The sequence below is a fragment of the Coregonus clupeaformis genome, chromosome 8, assembly GCF_020615455.1.
Source record: "Coregonus clupeaformis isolate EN_2021a chromosome 8, ASM2061545v1, whole genome shotgun sequence".
In the NCBI taxonomy this organism is placed as follows: domain Eukaryota; kingdom Metazoa; phylum Chordata; class Actinopteri; order Salmoniformes; family Salmonidae; genus Coregonus; species Coregonus clupeaformis.
In genome coordinates this window covers 35,626,935-35,647,070 of record NC_059199.1, presented here as the reverse complement: position 1 = coordinate 35,647,070, position 20,136 = coordinate 35,626,935, and the positions used below count along the sequence as shown (strand labels likewise).

At 40.8% G+C, this 20,136-nt stretch overlaps 1 protein-coding gene across 1 annotated transcript; it reads right to left on the bottom strand.

Moving 5' to 3' along the window:
* Positions 1 to 2,602: 2,602 nt before the first annotated feature.
* LOC121572929 (alpha-N-acetylgalactosaminide alpha-2,6-sialyltransferase 1-like) lies at positions 2,603 to 19,585 on the bottom strand. The gene is made up of 8 exons (XM_041884968.1): positions 19,432 to 19,585; positions 19,061 to 19,226; positions 8,927 to 9,086; positions 7,605 to 7,743; positions 6,832 to 6,935; positions 6,569 to 6,652; positions 3,441 to 3,540; positions 2,603 to 3,072 (listed from the first exon to the last, which is right to left on the bottom strand). The coding sequence occupies exons 1-8, from the start codon at positions 19,555 to 19,557 to the stop codon at positions 2,860 to 2,862; spliced, it is 1,092 nt and encodes a 363-aa protein (XP_041740902.1). The 5' UTR covers positions 19,558 to 19,585; the 3' UTR covers positions 2,603 to 2,859.
* Positions 19,586 to 20,136: the final 551 nt, after the last annotated feature.

Below are 20,136 nucleotides of genomic sequence, written 5' to 3'. Positions count from 1 at the left end.
AGGCCTATTTAACATGTTTTTTTAAATGTTATCGATGAACTTGTTCCAATGCGTTTGTCAAGTTAAACTTTCAAATGTTTATATTTGATTCCTTTAGCAGACATTTAAGACACACTCATACTCTCAGATATAATCCCAGAAAGAATTAGGATGAGTGCAAATTAAATCAAATGAATCTTTATTTATTTCTGTGAACATATCTACACGCTAAAAAGAAGAAGAAAAAAACGAGGGTGAAAGAAAAAATTGAACATAGAATTTGAAGTAAAAAATGAAAGAACAATAAAACCATAAAAGGAACAAGACAATTTTTTAAGGAAATAAAAACATAAATAACTTGATTGTGAAAAACATTTGATCACAAAAGCAAACTGAAATAAAAAGTGTATTCCAATTAGGAGAATAAGACCACCTTCAAGTAAAACATTAATTAACAGTTTCTGTGAAGTAAAATCCTTGACCCATAAAAAGTATAAGTACCTTAAATCCCCGCGCTGTACTGACACAGAATACATCCATGGCATGATTTCCATCAAACTCATGATAAAAGGCACTTCATTTGCAAACTGACATCAAACCAACAACCTTTACAGTCATCATGATTATTCCCTCCACAAGTTTACAATCAGACCGAGAGCATATAAATGACACAACACAAGCAAAGTTACCACACAGGGTTACAAAGTTACCACACAGGGTTACAAAGTTACCACACAGGGTTACAAAGTTACCACACATGGTTACAAAGTTACCACACGGGGTTACAAAGTTACCACACAGGGTTACAAAGTTACCACACAGCGCTACAAAGTTACCACACAGGGTTACAAATTATTCTGGTTTTCTACAAGGGTTGCTGACCTGTAATTACCACAACCACAACCACATCCACCACTTCCACAGCAGCTGTCATGCTCCTTCCATCTATCTATTAATCCACCAATCCACGACACAGGAGAGAACATAATGTACATATGCAAATACATCAAACCTAGAATCCTTAGTTGCTACATCCATTTTTGGACTTAAAAATTTATCATATATACCCATTGATTCTTAAAGAAAATAACTTATAAATGCCTCACAAGCTTACTGTCATACCCCATCAGAACCTGAAATATAAACTTGTTTTACTCCAACAGAGATGGGCAGTATAGACCCATTTTCTAGCCACGTCATGAAAAGTTGTGTGCGCAGCAGAAAGGGGTTTGTTTACATTGAAGTCACATGCAACTTCAAATGCAGCTTGCGCAAGTTAACATACACATAATCAGATGGTTATCGTCTACAACATCGCAGATGTCATCGGAGGGTTGATTACCTAGCAAGTTAGCAAGCCAGTGAGGCAAGGTAAAATATCACAAATAAAACTAGATAAACCCCGAAGAATAATATACTTGTTGACCATAGCTACAGCCATCAATCTTGTGTTTTCATGATGTTCACATACTCACTGCAAAATTTGTCAAGGTACCGACATCAGCGTTTAGCTACCTACTACAGGGCTTTTAGCTGTGAGCGTGCGTGCGCACCACTCAAACATGACGTTTCCCATTGGGCACCTCATGTAATTTCAACGTGGATAATTGGATAATATTTGGTTGAGATGTTGATCAATGAGATTACAACCTATATTCACCCGCTCAAAAAGACACTATGCTTTCAACCATTTAAAAGCACAGCAATGTTCAAATGTGAATACAATGTCAGATATTTTGTTTATTTTATACAACATATTAATATGTTATCACTGTGCTTCATCTAATAGCACAACCAAATTACCTGGATTGCAGTTGAGATTATATCATTATGTGAGCCTCTGGCTTAATCGCATTCATTAATTTTTATTTTAGGTTGAGCTGGAAATGTGAATCCAAAATATCATTTGTTAACTTGTCGACAAGTTAATAGGCTATTTATTGTATTTCAAAAGTGCTATTGAATCATTTGATGGTCAACGCAACCAAATATCAACATTTGAAGGAGATGTATCTTCTGCTTGGATAGTTCCATCTGTGCCATTGACTTAGTCTGGCTTTAATGCCAGCTTGTCTAAAAATTAATCATTGATAATGGATGTTGGATTCACGTCTCCATCACATCCAAAAATCTAAGTTTAAGAATATAACTAAACAAATCAGACTTTATTTAAAGTGCATTTAAAGTTTGATTTGATTTATTTGAATTAAATACATTACTTTGCACCAATATTATAAGCTATTTGTCAACTAGCTCTCACAGTCTCAAGTCAGAATTAGACGTTCATCCATGTTTCTCAAACATCAAATTTCAAAGTTGTTGCAAACGTCAAATTTTGAAGTATTTAAGGTTAAGTTTAGACATTAAATCTAAATAGTAAAGGTTAGAGTTATGTTTAGGCATTAACTCTGAAATCTTAAGGTTAGGCATTAACTCCAAATGGTTAAGGTAAGGGTGAAGGTATGGGATAGGTTTAAAACAGAAATCTCAAAACAACTTTCTATCGCTGGATTCGAGCGTGCTACCTTTGGCACCATAGGCAGATACCTATCCGCCATCCCCGTCCACAACACCCTAGCAAAACTGAAACCTACTTGAAGGTAACAGCTCTCACTGTTGCCTCTAGTGGCCGGTTTCCACGTCATCAGACATGGATGGACGTCAAATACTGACTTGTATCACAGGTGACCTGGCTGTAATTGTAATATGACTGAAAAGCCACATGGCATGGGATGAATAATACATGCATTTTAATTAAATACATTACTTGGCACCCGTATTTTCTAATTTATTCTGATATAAATGCATTGGTCTTTACGTTATTTTGTAACAAGATGCATGTTGATGTATCTTTGCTCATCTCTGCAGACAGACAGGGTTTTATCGTTGTGTTGCCTTGCCTGTCTTTCTCTCTGGGTTCTCCTGTCTCTGGTAAAGCCTGATGATCTTGGTGTCATGTAGTTTCTTCCAAGTCTTGATCTCTAGGTTGTAATCGTGATTAGCGTAGAAGATTACTCTGGTTTTAGAGTGCCTCTCAGCATAGTAGTTGGGATATTTACTGTGGTCCTCAGTGATGAATCCATACGCATCCACCTGAGAGAGGGCAGAGGGAGAGATAGAGGATCTCAGATGCCACCATGTTCCCCTTACACTGCTGTGCACCACTTTAAACTAGATCCCCCAATTTCAATAAAGAGCATCATAAGGTCATCAAGTAATTCAATGGTGATCATCTTACTTTACATAGTCATGGTGCCAAGCCAGCTACTTAGAACAATGTAATCACATTCAGTGGATGCAGTGCGGTACAGCAATCGCTTCTAAGTTACTTCTGTAATGAAATTGCTTGTGTGTGTGTGTGTGTGTGTGTGTGTGTGTGTGTGTGTGTGTGTGTGTGTGTGTGTGTGTGTGTGTGTGTGTGTGTGTGTGTGTGTGTGTGTGTGCATGGAGTACAGACTAACCACGTCACAGGTGTGCAGGGCCAGGAAGAGTGTGAATGCTCCGTTAGTAGGTCTGCAAATAGCCCAATAAGAACCTTTCAGCGCCTGGGACCACATGAACCTACGGATGAGGAGCACACATACATACACAGTTTCATTTCAGAAGTAACATTGAAGTGAGTGCTGTCCTGCACTGCATGCACTATGTGATCACATGGTTCTACCTACAGTACCTTCAGAAAGTATTCACAACCCTTGATTTATTCCACATTTGTTGTGTTACAGCCTGAATTCAAAATGGATTAAAAGTATAACAATACACACTATACACCATGGTGAAAACATAATTTTAGAAATTGTAGCAAATGTATTGAAAATGAAATACAGAAATATCTAATTTGCATAAGTGTTCACACCCCTGAGTCAATACATGTTAGAATCACCTTTGGCAGCGATTACAGCTGTGAGTCTTTCTGGGTAAGTCTCTAAGAGCTTTGCATACCTGGATTGTTTAATATTTTCCCATCACTATTTTAAAAAAATGTCAAGCCCTGTCAAATTGGAGGTTGATCATTGCTAGACAACCATTTTAAAGTCGCATTGCGAGGCATTGGAAAGCCTCCCTGGTCTTTGTGGTTGAATATGTGTTTGAAATTCACTGCTCGATTGAGGGACCTTACAGATACAGTTGAAGTCGGAACTTTACATACACTTAGGTTGAGTCATTAAAACTCGTTTTTCAACCACTCCACAAATTTCTTGTTAATAAACTATAGTTTTGGCAAGTCGGTTAGGACATCTACTTTGTGCATGACACAAGTCATTTTTCCAACAATTGTTTACAGACAGATTATTTCACTTATAATTCACTGTATCACAATTCCAGTGGGTCAGAAGTACACTAAGTTGACAGTGCCTTTAAACAGCTTGAAAAATAACAGAAAATGATGTCATGGCTTTAGAAGCTTCTGACATCATTTGAGTCAATTGGAGGTGTACCTGTGGATGTATTTCAAGGCCAACCTTCAAACTCAGTGCCTCTTTGCTTGACATCATGGGAAAATCAAAAGAAATCAGCCAAGACCTCAGAACATTTTTTTTAGACCTCCACAAGTCTGGTTCATCCTTGGGAGCAATTACCAAACACCTGAAGGTACCACGTTCATCTGTACAAACAATAGTACGCAAGTATAAACACCATGGGACCACGCAGCCTTCATACTGCTCAGGAAGGAGACGCGTTCTGTCTCCTAGAGATTAGCGTACTTTGTTGCGAAAAGTGCAAATCAATCCCAGAACAACAGCAAAGGACCTTGTGAAGATGCTGGAGGCAACAGGTACAAAAGTACCTATATCCACAGTAAAACAAGTCCTATATCGACATAACCTGAAAGGCCGCTCAGCAAGGAAGAAGCCACTGCTCCAAAACCACCATAAAAAAGCCTGACAACGGTTTGCAACTGCACATGGGGACAAAGATCGTACTTTTTGGATAAATGTCCTCTGGTCTGATGAAACAAAAATATAACTGTTTGGCCATAAAGACCATCGTTTGGAGGAAAAGGGGGGACGTTTGCAAGCCGAAGAACACCATCCCAACCGTGAAGCACGGGGGTGCCAGCATCATGCTGTGGGGGTACTTTGCTGCAGGAGGGACTGGTGCACTTCACAAAATAGATGGCATCATGAGGAAGGAAAATTATGTGGATATATTGAAGCAAAATCTCAAGACATCAGTCAGGAAGTTAAAGCTTGGTCGCAAATGGGTCTTCCAAATGGACAAGCATACTTCCAAAGTTGTGGCAAAATGGCTCAAGGACAATAAAGTCAAGGTATTGGAGTGGCCATCACAAAGCCCTGACCTCAATCCTATTGAATATTTGTGGTCAGAACTGAAAAAGTGTGTGCGAGCAAGGAGGCCTACAAACCTGACTCAGTTACACCAGCTTTGTCAGGCGGAATGGTCCAAAATTCACCCAACTTATTGTGGGAAGCTTGTGGAAGGCTACCCGAAACGTTTGACCCAAGTTAAACAATTTAAAGGCAATGCTACCAAATGCTAATTGAGTGTATGTAAACTTCTGACCCACTGGGAGTGTGATGAAAGAAATAAAAGCTGAAATAAATCATTCTCTCTACTATTATTCTGACATTTCACATTCTTAAAGTAAAGTGGTGATCCTAACTGACCTAAACAGGGAATTTTTACTAGGATTAAATGTCAGGAATTGTTTAAAACTGAGTTTAAATGTATTTGGCTAAGGTGTATGTAAACTTCCGACTTCAACTGTAATTGTATGTGTGGAGTACAGAGAGGAGGTCATCATAAAAAAAAAAAAATGTTAAGCACTATTATGGCACACAGAGTCCATGCTACTTATTATGTGACTTGTAGAGCATTGTTACTCCTGAACTTATTTAGGCTTGCCATAACAAAGGGGTTGAATACTTATTGACTCAAGACATTTCAGCTTTTCATTTTTTATTAATTTTTAAACATTTTCGAAAAGCACAATTCCACTTTGACATTATAGGCTATTGTGTGTAGGCCAGTGACACAAAATCTCAATTTAATACATTTTAAATTCAGGGTGTAGCACAGCAAAATGTGGAGAAAGTCAAGGGGTGTGAATAGTTTCTGAAGGCACCGTAGCTGGCTTGGCGCCATGACTATACTAGTCATTTCTATGGGAACTGCCCCATGTTGTGTGTCTTCTTAAAAAGAATATATGCCATTTAGCAGACACTTTTATCCATAGCGATTTAGAGTAATGCGTGCATACAGTTTCACTTGGGTGGTCCCAGTGGGAATCAAATCCACAATCATGGGATTGCTGGCACCGTGCTTGACCACTGAGCCAGAAAGGACTACATTGAATATGCCACGAAGTAGGTGTCAATGCCTTAACCATATGTGTGTTGAAGGCCACTAGGACTAGTCTGGGTACTAGTCTGTTTAGCTACCATTTCACTCCTTGTACACCATGTCATTGCTAAACAATTCATGTTTGGAATGACAATTCCATATGGAGTTGGCAAGAGAGCTGAAACAGACTGGCACCCAGGCTACACTAGGGCCTCTTCCATCGTCAAGCAGTGCTAACCTTCTCTCCTTTCACACAGCAGTTATTGGACACTCTTTGTTATACCTGTTACGGGCGTATCTGAGGAAGTCAGGGTGAAGAACATAGAAGCGGTTCTCATCAAACTCTCCTGAGTATTGCATCCACGGCCTGCAGATAAGACAGCAGAGACAACACTGAGCAGTGAGCGTGTGTGTGTGTGTCAGAACTGGGTTAAAAAACTATTCAAAATCTAAATTACTTTAGCTGAGCTTGCCTGGCACAATGGACCAATAGAATAGTCGAGAGAGCAAAGAGTGTCAGTGTGTGAGACCACGTCACAGGCTTACCGTCTGTTCCTGTAGGGTCCATCAGAGACAGTTGTCCTCCCCAATAGACCATGTAACCACTGGAAATCCCTCTGTCCCTCTGGAATCAGCACATACTTTATACCCTGCACAGAACAGGCACACTCAGCACTGTGTATGCGCGTGTGTGTGCATGCCTGTGTGTGTGAGTGTAATTTCCATGTGAACAAAAGAGAAGAGCAGTCGCAGATAAAATCAATAAAAAATGAATCTGGTTTATTACAAGTTGCAACATTGAGACACTTACACCAGAGAAGCAGAGAAAATGTCTAACTGAAGGCCCTTATACCCTAATCAGCAGACAACTGTTCTGTAAACACCAGCCCGACAGGCTTGTAGGAAGTCAAAACAAAAGGAAGGGACTTTGTCATTTGCTACAGAACCACACAGTGTTCCACAGAATACAAACCAACAGTGAATGATCAGTATGTCCTTGGTCCTTGAACTTGGACCTCCAGTCTGGCGTCAATCGCTATCAACAGATATGAGAACAATCCACAACATTCAGCTTCAAGTCTAGTGACCATCAACCCGCACCCAGTGTCACAAACAGAACACTGGAAATCATGCGTAAAACAGAAAGGGAAAATATATAAATATGCTCAACATTGTGTTAAGCACTCTAAACTGAATATGAACTTTATTGATCTAAAATGTCTCTATTACAGTGAAAACACAATACCATCTCAGTAAGGAACCTTAAAAAGGTCACTGTGGTCTCATGTCAGTACAGCAGCAGGATTTTTGTTACCTACCTTGTCATGAGGCGCGCAGTTGTAGCCGTATTTCTTGAATATGAGAGGAGACTGGGTGATGGAGTGGGCGGTGTGAACGTAGACCGAAGTTCTGTTGCCTACATCGTCCTCGTAACCCTTGGTTACGGCACCATTCATCCTGACAGAGACAGGAACAGGGACAGAGACAGGCAAGGTTAGTCATCACTCATCAGGCAAATGTGGACCACCTCCATTACATTGACATGATCATGATAACTGATAGGTACGTTGCACACATAACAGTTATGTAGTTTATATTGTAACATGTCTAATCCGAATTGGCAACTTCTGACTGTGTCTGTATCATTCTAATGTGATTCAACCTACTAATCTACGTATGAGCTCATAGTCATTAATTCAGCCCTGTTTGAACTGGACTTTCCACAGGCTCCACAGGCCTAAATCCTGCAATAACCCCTACAAAGTCAGACCAGGTGAACCAGTGGAGCAGCCCAGCTACCATGGCGACCATTCTGCTCCTTAAAAGTTTACATCAGCCCTTTCATTCACCCACAATGCTTCAGGCTAAGCAAGCAGACGTTTGTAGCTGGTCAGTCCCCATCATCATCCCCACAAATCCCACAATGCACTTAAAAAGGTGTGTGTCTCGTCCCTGACACAAATGGACCCTGTCAGATAAAAAAAAAAAAGTGGCTCCAGGGCGGAGAGAGTGACAACGTCCAGATAGCAACAATGTAAACTAAACGCTTGAGATGTGTGTGTGTTATGTGTCTGTATGTGTTGCTGAATAAATCCCATTCCAATCATACTGTAACCACACCTTAATAAAACATTGTACAACAAATATATGATGTAGAGATCATACTGGAGGACTGTGTAGAAAATAAAGTTATATGGACTATCCTGTTGGTGTTATAGTAATTCACCCTGCTTGGACTAAAGCCCTACTGTGATAAACACCTCCAGTGCTTGCCAGGAGTATGGCCAGGAGTTAAACTCACAGCCCTTTTTATTCTCATGGGAGTCTATCTCCTGACTTCAAACACAAAGTCATTAACCAGAACCAAAAATAGTTTATAGCTGAAACTTTAATGTTTGTTTTAATTAGCTTAGCTTTTTATCCTCCCTGATTGGTGCATTTTGTTTCTATTGTACATTGCCCAATCATTGTAATGTGCTGATGCATGCAGTCACAGCAACACACACACTTGCCACACACACACACACTTGCCACACACACACACACACACACACACACACACACACACACACACACACACACACACACACACACACACACACACACACACACACACACACATCACAATTGTCTCACTGACCGGAACACGTAGTCGTGAGCATCTATCTCCTTGCCCATCCCAGAACCGTTGAGTATTCCTCCGGCTGCCACCACAGCACAGCGTATACACCCAGGGTTTCCCCGCGGCAAGAGCAGGGGCTCTCTGGGCTTGGGGATCAGATCCACCACTTCCTTTATCTCTGTAAACACACAGACACAGACATAGAAACAGACACACACACACACATACACACACACACACACACAACCTATGCATAAATTGTTTATTTATTTGGGATTCAATAAAGCACCACTTTGGAAATACTTTGTTACCACACCATTCACAATTTCTTATTAATAAAGAGCAAGTAGATCTAAATACCAGGAGAAACAGTAAATAAATGAAAATAAACTCTGACACTTTATGATGCATAGGCTGCAGTACAAATCTGGAAAAGGTTTAAGCCCGGTACAGATACAATAGCCGAGTCAAGACGAGACGGTTTTATGCAGTTTTAGAATGAAGTTTGCTTGATCTGAACGGTCTAGTTATAAAACGTCTCATGTCGCTTCTGGAGTTTCCAAGATTCATGGAATTAAAACACTCTGTAAAATATTCACTGCAGATCCAGTCAAACTGGTCCAGCATGCATTCAAGGCACTATGACATTGACCAGAAGGGCCTTTAGGGTAGAGATTCCAAATGTGTCAAACATTGCTCAAATAGTGGTACGTACTACAGCTAATTGTTAAAATGCGCAATTTTAATTTTAAAAGGTGCAATATGCAGAAATCGCTCCACCATTTCCTGGCTGCAAAAATTCTAATAGTTTGCCTAATTTCAGTTTATGTGACAAAACAAGCAAGTATAGTATAGAGAATCATTGTACCATCTAAACCGCTGTGAAATATATTTTCCATAAGCAAAAATATTGTATTTTCAGCTGTTTGAATATATTGTACAAAACCAGTAGTGGTGTGTGGGTAAAATCACTGGGGAAGCCAAGCCAGGAAAAAAATGCCATATTACAACCTATTTGTTGTGATAATTGCATTGTTTGCTTTATAACCTGTTAGTTCATATGCCTTGCGACCTTGATATATAGGTCTAAGGCCAAGACAATAAGAAGACACAGTGGCAGAATAAATTCAACCACACCTTTGTTTCATCACAAAACCAGAGAGCAACCTATGTCCGGTGAAGTCCACAAAGCACATTGCATGTAACAAACAGTTACAGTGAGGGAAAAAAGTATTTTATCCCCTGCTGATTTTGTACGTTTGCCCACTGACAAAGAAATGATCAGTCTATAATTTTAATGGTAGGTTTATTTGAACAGTGAGAGACAGAATAACAACAAAAAAATCCAGAAAAACGCATGTCAAAAAATGTTATAAATTGATTTGCATTTTAATGAAGGAAATAAGTATTTGACCCCCTCTCAAACAGAAAGATTTCTGGCTCCCAGGTGTCTTTTATACAGGTAACGAGCTGAGATTAGGAGCACACTCTTAAAGGGAGTGCTCCTAATCTCAGCTTGTTACCTGTATAAAAGACACCTGTCCACAGAAGCAATCAATCAATCAGATTCCAAACTCTCCACCATGGCCAAGACCAAAGAGCTCTCCAAGGATGTCAGGGACAAGATTGTAGACCTACACAAGGCTGGAATGGGCTACAAGACCATCGCCAAGCAGCTTGGTGAGAAGGTGACTCCAGTTGGTGCGATTATTCGCAAATGGAAGAAACACAAAATAACTGTCAATCTCCCTCGGCCTGGGGCTCCATGTAAGATCTCACCTCGTGGAGTTGCAATGATCATGAGAACGGTGAGGAATCAGCCCAGAACTACACGGGAGGATCTTGTCAATGATCTCAAGGCAGCTGGGACCATAGTCACCAAGAAAACAATTGGTAACACACTACGCCGTGAAGGACTGAAATCCTGCAGCGCCCGCAAGGTCCCCCTGCTCAATAAAGCACATATACAGGGCCGTCTGAAGTTTGCCAATGAACATCTGATTGATTCAGAGGAGAACTGGGTGAAAGTGTTGTGGTCAGATGAGACCAAAATCGAGCTCTTTGGCATCAACTCAACTCGCCGTGTTTGGAGGAGGAGGAATGCTGCCTATGACCCCAAGAACACCATCCCCACCGTCAAACATGGAGGTGGAAACATTATGCTTTGGGGGTGTTTTTCTGCTAAGGGGACAGGACAACTTCACCGCATCAAAGGGACGATGGAAGGGGCCATGTACCGTCAAATCTTGGGTGAGAACCTCCTTCCCTCAGCCAGGGCATTGAAAATGGGTCGTGGATGGATATTCCAGCATGACAATGACCCAAAACCTACGGAGCTGTGAGGGGAATGGCACCTCCTTACCTTCTGACTCTGATCAGTCCCTACACCCAAACGAGGGCATTGCATTCTTCCACCACTGGCCTGCTGGTCCCCCTACCTCTGGGGAAGCACAGTACCCGCTCAGCCCAGTCAAAACTGTTCGCTGCCCAGCCAAAAAAATAAAACTAAAAATAATAATAATAATAATAATAATAATAATAATAATAAGAAAGAAAGAAAGAAAGAAAGAAAGAAAGAAAGAAAGAAAGAAAGAAAGAAAGAAAGAAAGAAAGAAAGAAAGAAAGAAAGAAAGGATTAGGAAACATTTATAAATATAATCTACAAATTAAGATTAAAAAAATTAGAAAATATATATTTTTTTAATTGTAAAGTGGTTGTCCCACTGGCTATCATAAGGTGAATGCACCAATTTGTAAGTCGCTTTGGATAAGAGCGTCTGCTAAATGACGTAAATGTAAATGTAAAACACATGGCCAAGGCAACAAAGGAGTGGCTCAAGAAGAGGCACATTAAGGTCCTGCAGTGGCCTAGCCAGTCTCCAGACCTTAATCCCATAGAAAATGTGTGGAGGGAGCTGAAGGTTCGAGTTTCCAAACGTCAGCCTCGAAACCTTAATGACTTGGAGAAGATCTGCAAAGAGGAGTGGAACAAAATCCCTCCTGAGATGTGTGCAAACCTGGTGGCCAACTACAAGAAACGTCTGACCTCTGTGATTGCCAACAAGGGTTTTGCCACCAAGTACTAAGTAATGTTTTGCAGAGGGGTCAAATACTTATTTCCCTCATTAAAATGCAAATCAATTTATAAAATTTTTACATGCGTTTTTTATGATTTTTTTGTTGTTATTCTGTCTCTCACTGTTCAAATAAGCCTACCATTAAAATTATAGACTGATCATGTCTTTGTCAGTGGGCAAACGTACAAAATCATTAGGGGATCAAATACTTTTTTCCCTCACTGTAAATGACCTACTGCATGGTCAAGCAAGTTAATGTTTCCGACATTTTCGGACTACTAAACAACCATTGATTTAGAACCAAGTCGCAAAGAAAACAGGAGCTGCCTTTACTATTCCAGCACCCTTTCAACTTCAACATTTCATCATCATCAAATCACTTATGATTAGTCTAATACAGTGACAATTAAAAGATCCCCAAAACGATTTAGTCCTATCAACGTAAGCTAAATATGATGTGGTTGTCCATGGTTCTGATTTCTGTGTGTGTGTGTGTGTGTGTGCATTCGCGCAAGTTGAAAAAACATCTTGACTCACCCCTACTTATGGAGAAACGCCAATGCCATCCTCTTCTCTTTCATGTTGACGAAACGGTCTCTGACTCTGCCATACAGTACACGCTTTTATTTGTTGTTGTCGTTGGCTACCTGACTAAAATGCTTGCTCGCTAGCCTAACTTCCTTTCATGGGCAATGGTAGCTTGTTAACATTAGCTTTCTACATCTAGCTACATATTGAACTTCTATCCTCTCAGGCCAGAGCACAATGTATGAATTTATGGTTGGATCAGAATCGCCATTGTAATCATTTGGCCAGTACGGAGAATTAAGTAAAACCACAAATCCAAATCCCTATCTCCATCCATGGCTAATTTAGGAAAGGGCAATTTTAGATAGCTACAGCAGCTAGCCATTGGAGAACAGCAAGACAACGAGTTGCAACAATTCAAGTTGTTTCTGTCAATGACTATTGCTCTTGATGTGATGTGATAGAAGGGAAGCCAAATCCAAACTGGCTTCGCTTTACACTTTTTTTTGATGTGCCAGGACAATTCACAGTTGAGCTCACTCAGTTTACCTCAACGATGTTTGGCTATTATTTTATACTTTTTTATCAAAGGAGGCCAAATGCTCGCTGGCTTCGCTGGCAACAACGTCATACTGTTTTTGACCAGACAGCATCAGATAGATGGCCTACACAGAGACAGAGGGGCGCTGTTTCACTCACTTGGATGCTCTCTCCGATGAGATACATTCAGCCTCTTGCGAATTGAAGGGAAATTATGAAACACAGAGACGAAAGATAAATTATTTTATATATTTTTTCTTATTTTCTTGGCCACTTAGAACAGATCTACTGCTTCTTAGACTTGCTTTCAATGAGAATGACAGATTTATAACTCACAATTCTATGTGAATTTGGTGGGGTCACCTAAAAAGTTACATATTGCAGCTTTAAGCAAAAGGCTTCCTTTGGGCAATCAAATGCATATGCCAATTGCTTTCTCCCTTTTTGTCTTGCTTTTTCTTGATTTATGTCATGTTCCTGAGGCTGCACACCTAGGGCTGTGCCGGTTATTGTCATGCAAAAGACTGCCGGTCTCACGGTAATTTACCTTTAATTAATATAAACAAGTTTAGCATCGCCAGGCCTCCATGCATACAAGCACCTGATGCGAGCCTTTGGAACATCTACATTTAAAAAAGTCTAATAAATCTATTTAATATACACAACAATAAATCCATTATTTATTTTAGGCAGGTCTAAAGAAACATGATATGAAGAAAATGTATTTCAGAAGAACAGATTATGAGTTGGCCTGCTGTATGTTATCTGGCTATGTGCCATGCCATAGGCTGTAGGCTTGTTCATTTAGCAGACAATATATGCTTGTAAATCCCATGCCATTATTTTATATGATTTTATAGAAAGAAGAATATAATTGAACTTAGCTGAATAAAATATAAATAATATTTTTCCCATTCCGGAGCAAGTGTGCATATGTGGCTATGTTGAGCATAAAAGTGATTATTTGAAACAGGTCCTATGCTAGATTTAGAGTTATTTGGCAACTTTAGTTGTGAATGAGATACAAACCTTAAAATGTCTTAGAAATCAAAACATACAGTGGGGAGAACAAGTATTTGATACACTGCCGATTTTGCAGGTTTTCCTACTTACAAAGCATGTAGAGGTCTGTACTTTTTATCATAGGTACACTTCAACTGTGAGAGACGGAATCTAAAACAAAAATCCAAAAAATCACATTGTATGATTTTTAAGTATTTCATTTGCATTTTATTGCATGACATAAGTATTTGATCACCTACCAACCAGTAAGAATTCCGGCTCTCACAGACCTGTTCGTTTTTCTTTAAGAAGCCCTCCTGTTCTCCACTCATTACCTGTACTAACTGCACCTGTTTAAACTCGTTACCTGTATAAAAGACACCTGTCCACACACTCAATCAAACAGACTCCAACCTCTCCACAATGGCCAAGACCAGAGAGCTGTGTAAGGACATCAGGGATAAAATTGTAGACCTGCACAAGGCTGGGATGGGCTACAGGACAATAGGCAAGCAGCTTGGTGAGAAGGCAACAACTGTTGGCGCTATTATTAGAAAATGGAAGAAGTTCAAGATGACGGTCAATCACCCTCGGTCTGGGGCTCCATGCAAGATCTCACCTCGTGGGGCATCAATGATCATGAGGAAGGTGAGGGATCAGCCCAGAACTACACGGCAGGACCTGGTCAATGACCTGAAGAGAGCTGGGACCACAGTCTCAAAGAAAACCATTAGTAACACACTACGCCATCATGGATTAAAATCCTGCAGCGCACGCAAGGTCCCCCCTGCTCAAGCCAGCGCATGTCCAGGCCTGTCTGAAGTTTTCCAATGACCATCTGGATGATCCAGAGGAGGAATGGGAGAAGGTCATGTGGTCTGATGAGACAAAAATAGAGCTTTTTGGTCTAAACTCCACTCGCCGTGTTTGGAGGAAGAAGAAGGATGAGTACAACCCCAAGAACACCATCCCAACCGTGAAGCATGGAGGTGGAAACATCATTCTTTGGGGATGCTTTTCTGCAAAGGGGACAGGACGACTGCACCGTATTGAGGGGAGGATGGATGGGGCCATGTATCGCGAGATCTTGGCCAACAACCTCCTTCCCTCAGTAAGAGCATTGAAGATGGGTCGTGGCTGGGTCTTCCAGCATGACAACGACCCGAAACACACAGCCAGGGCAACTAAGGAGTGGCTCCGTAAGAAGCATCTCAAGGTCCTGGAGTGGCCTAGCCAGTCTCCAGACCTGAACCCAATAGAAAATCTTTGGAGGGAGCTGAAAGTCCGTATTGCCCAGCGACAGCCTCGAAACCTGAAGGATCTGGAGAAGGTCTGTATGGAGGAGTGGGCCAAAATCCCTGCTGCAGTGTGTGCAAACCTGGTCAAGACCTACAGGAAATGTATGATCTCTGTAATTGCAAACAAAGGTTTCTGTACCAAATATTAAGTTCTGCTTTTCTGATGTATCAAATACTTATGTCATGCAATAAAATGCAAATTAATTACTTAAAAGTCATACAATGTGATTTTCTGGATTTTTGTTTTAGATTCCATCTCTCACAGTTGAAGTGTACCTATGATAAAAATGACAGACCTCTACATGCTTTGTAAGTAGGAAAACCTGCAAAATCGGCAGTGTATCAAATACTTGTTCTCCCCACTGTATATGGGCTGCATGATGTAACTATAGGCTAATGAGGATTTGAGAATGTCGCAAAAAAAGCTTGCGCTCTGTTCCTTGCCTCAGGCTGCACACACTGTTCTCTCATCAAGTGATCATATTTTCACCCATCAGACTATTCTCAATTTAATCTTGTCTTTATTAATATGTAAAATGAGTTTTGATTTAGAATGGCCCATTATTAAATGGACAGGAACAGGGGCAGGGGAAAAAAGACATGTCATCCATATGCACTGGAGTAGCAAATGGAGGCACTTACTCACTGGTTTGTTTTTCACTAGTGCCCAGTAGGCTACTCCAGTTATTTCACTCCACACATCAATCACTGTTTGAGGAGCATGCAGCCTCTCGCTGCGTGACAGGGAATATTCCGCCAAAACTCTGTATGCCATGGGCTCTCCAACCCTGTTCCTGCAGCTACCCAGATTTGTATTTGAAGTCTGTTCCCGAACATCAATAGTAACATGTTTTCACAACTAAACATATTTAATTACACTGTTGACAGGCCCTCTCTTTGTGCAATCGAGAAAGGAATTAAGGAGAGCGGAGGAGATGGAAATGCAAGGTGGTGAGATATTTTGGCGCTAAAGGTAATGCCCTATTACTAGGCTATTAAAAATAAAATACAAATTCACTATAATTGTAGGCTAACTCTGTAAGCCGCCCTGCACAATCAATGAACGGACCAACAGCATCGCCTAGACAGAACGTTTGTAGTGTAGCATTAAGGTAACTAGTCCATCTAGTAACAATAATAATAATACTGATTATTATAATACTGCGATTACAAGAAGTTGTATAATTCTGGAGTATAGGCTAGATCAATGAAGTACCAAAGAAATCTTAAATCTGTTTTTTAAATGTTTTTCTGCCATGTGTAATATGCAGGAGGCTATGTTTTGTATAACGGCACAATCACTATTTTAATTCCGTTTTTTGGGGGGAGCTTGGGCTCATATATAGGCCTTCGCATATGCATAAGCTCTAATATGGGTATGGGTGTTTTGAATAAATCATCACCTTAGAAAGCTCTGTCCATTTCCTTGTGTTAGGCTTTGAAACAACATCCACAACTACCATGTTTTCCACTAAATTTCAACTTGATGTTGAACTTCTTTCTTCAAATTGATCAATCACAGTGAGGTGAGTTTTAAAAGCACATACTGTTTTGATAATAAATGTTTGGTGTGATTTCCGATTGCATTTGAATTGATGTTAGAGTGGTTAGAGGGACAATAGAGCCCTGAGTACCAGGCCACTAGCGACCTGATGATTGTTTAGCGAGTTGAGTACTACCAACACATGTCCAGAGTGCATAAAAGGAGATTACCATGACTCAACGGTCACATGGAATTTTAATGCTGGGCAGTAATAAGGTCACTGCAGCAGCCCAATACACGCCCTTATCCAATGTAGACCTGCCCTCTTTAACACTGTATGATTGTGTGATCTAGCCAGGTATGATAAGTACTAAAGGATACAGTGCCTTTGGAAAGTATTCAGACCCCTTGACTTTTTCCACATTTTGTTAGGTTACAGCCTTATTCTAAAATTGTTTTTTTCCTCATCAATCTACACACAGTACCCCATAATGACAAAGCAAAAAAAGGTTTTTAGAAAATTTTGCTAATCAAAACAATTAATAAAACGGAAATATCACATTTACATAAGTATTCAGACCCTTTACTCAGTACTTTGTTAAAGCACCTTTGGCAGCGATTACAACCTCAAGTCTTCTTGGGTGTGACGCTACAAGCTTGGCACCCCTGTATTTGGAGAGTTTCTCCCATTCTTCTCTGCAGATCCTCTCAAGCTCTGTCAGGTTGGATGGGGAGCATTGCTGCACAGCTATTTTCAGGTCTCTCCAGATATGTTCGATGGGGTTCAAGTCCGGGCTCTGGCTGGGACACTCAAGGACATTCAGAGACTTGTCCCGAAGCCACTCCTGCGTTGTCTTGGCTGTGTGCTTAGGATCATTGTCCTGTTGGAAGGTGAACCTTCGCCCCAGTCTGAGGTCCTGAGCGCTCTGGGACAGGTTTTCATCAAGGATCTCTCCGTGCTTTGCTCCGTTCATCTTTGCCTCGATCCTGACTAGTCTCCCAGTCCCTGCCGCTGAAAAACATCCCCACAGCATGATGCTGCCACCACCATGCTTCACCGTAGGGATGGTGCCAGGTTTCCTCCAGACGTGACGCTTGGCATTCAGGCCAAAGAGTTTAGTCTTGGTTTCATCAGACCAGAGAATCTTGTTTCTCATGGTCTGAGAGTCTTTAGGTGCCTTTTGGCAAATTCCAAGCTGGCTGTCATGTGCCTTTTACTGAGAAGTGGCTTCTGTCTGGCCACTCTACCATAAAGGCCTGATTGGTGGAGTGCTGCAGAGAGAGTTGTCCTTCTGGAAGGTTCTCCCATCTCCACAGAGGAACTCTAGAGCTCTGTCAGAGGGACCATCGGGTTCTTGGTCACCTCCCTGACCCAAGGCCCTTCTCCCCCGATTGCTCAGTTTGGCCGGGCAGCCAGATCTAGGTAGATTTTTGGTGGTTCCAAACTTCTTCCATTTAAGAATGATGGAGGCCACTGTGTTCTTGGGGACCTTCAATGCTGCAGAAATGTTTTAGTACCCTTCCCCAGATCTGCGCCTCGATACAATCCTGTCTCGGAGCTCTACGGACAATTACTTTGACCTCATGGCTTGGTTTTTGCTCTCACATGCACTGGGACCTTATATAGACAGGTGCGTGCCTCTCCAAATCATGTCCAATCAATTGAATTTACCACAGGTTGACTCCAATCAAGTTGCAGAAACATCTCAAGGATGATCAATGGAAACAGGATGCATCTGAGCTCAATTTTGAGTCTCATAGCAAAGGGTCTGAATACTTATGTAAATAAGGTATTTCTGTTTTTTTTGTTTTTAATACATTTCAAAAAAATCATAAAACCTGTTTTCACTTTGTCGTTAAGGGGTATTAATAACATAATAATATGCCATTTAGCAGACGCTTTTATCCAAAGCGACTTACAGTCATGTGTGCATACATTTTTACGTATTGGTGGTCCCGGGGATCGAACTCACTACCCTGGCGTTACAAGCGCAATGCTCCTTGCTAAGGACTTTTTTTTATCCAATCCATTTTAGTTTAAGGCTGTAACGCAACAAAATGTGGAAAGGTAAAGGGGTCTGAACACTTTCCGAAGGCACTGTAAATATTGAAAGTAGCCGTGTCGTTATATCTCGTTATCATAAGTCTACACAGCTGCAGAGTGAGTTGGCCTTATGAGCTGAGCTGCTTGCCAAAGGATAGTTCTACTCCTGGACCCACACACCTGTGTAGTTTGTGTAGTCCATAAAGCCAAAGGGGTTATTGAAGTAGGCAAGTCTGTTCCACTCTGACACGTTGAGTAGTTCGCTGTGGAGGTACAACTGGATGTCTGGTATAAAGGCCTGCTTGAAGCCTGGGTTCTGGGAGTTCCTCAGAGACTGGGGACAGGTCTGGCACACACACACACACACACACACACACACACACACACACACACACACACACACACACACACACACACACACACACACACACACACACACACACACACACACACACACACACACACACACACAAACAGTTTATCTAGGATGTTTGTGAATTATTTGCATATCCTTGACCAGTGACTGTCTTCTCTAAAACACACAGGCTTACCATCTGCCTCTGTTGCTTGTCCCGAACATAAACATCCTCAGAAGCCCAGATGGGATATTGCTTGAAGTCCTTTTTTTGCAGACGGAGCATGGGGGTCTCCTTGTGTGCAGATCCGGGTCCACCCATAAAAACATCTCTTGTTGTATTTTTGCAATAACAATTCGTTTCGCGGAGACGCCCTCCCCGAGGAACTAGTTGTAGTTTTTGAAAATTGCTATTAAAAAAAAGATATAAAAAAGATGCCATCATAGGGGGTTTCCTCATGATATTTTCTTCTTATCTTATTGAATACAGTACATCTTTGTTTTTTCATTTATACAGATTTAGATTCAGATTCAGATTTATAGGTTCTATTGAGACATTATTATGGTGCTGAAAATAATGAATATGATGTGAAAAAGTGGTGAAATGTCCCTTTAGCTGGCCAATTTTAACAGCATACAGACTATTGGGTAAATCCTAACTTCCACTGAAGTCGAATTTTCACTTAGTCATGCACTGATGTCATGCACATCTAGGATTCTATCTATGGATCTATAGGATCCATACACACAATAATGACAATATTTTACTAGCACTTCAATGTTTTTTAAAATATATTTTCAGATAAAACCGTTACAAAAGTATTTTGAAAGTATCAGAAAACATCAGTTTCACCTCTCCTTCATCATTTCACCACTCTTTAATAATCTGAACTTTTGGGAC

Excerpts from the sequence above, each read along its gene's own strand:
- LOC121572929 (XM_041884968.1), bottom strand. The coding sequence starts at position 19,557 with ATGGGTGGACCCGGATCTGCACACAAGGAGACCCCCATGCTCCGTCTG. Across the intron at positions 6,936-7,604 it reads ACTGCGCGCCTCATGACAAG|GGTATAAAGTATGTGCTGAT; the intron begins GTAGGTAACAAA and ends TGTTCTGTGCAG. Across the intron at positions 3,073-3,440 it reads CCCTGCACACCTGTGACGTG|GTGGATGCGTATGGATTCAT; the intron begins GTTAGTCTGTAC and ends GCCCTCTCTCAG.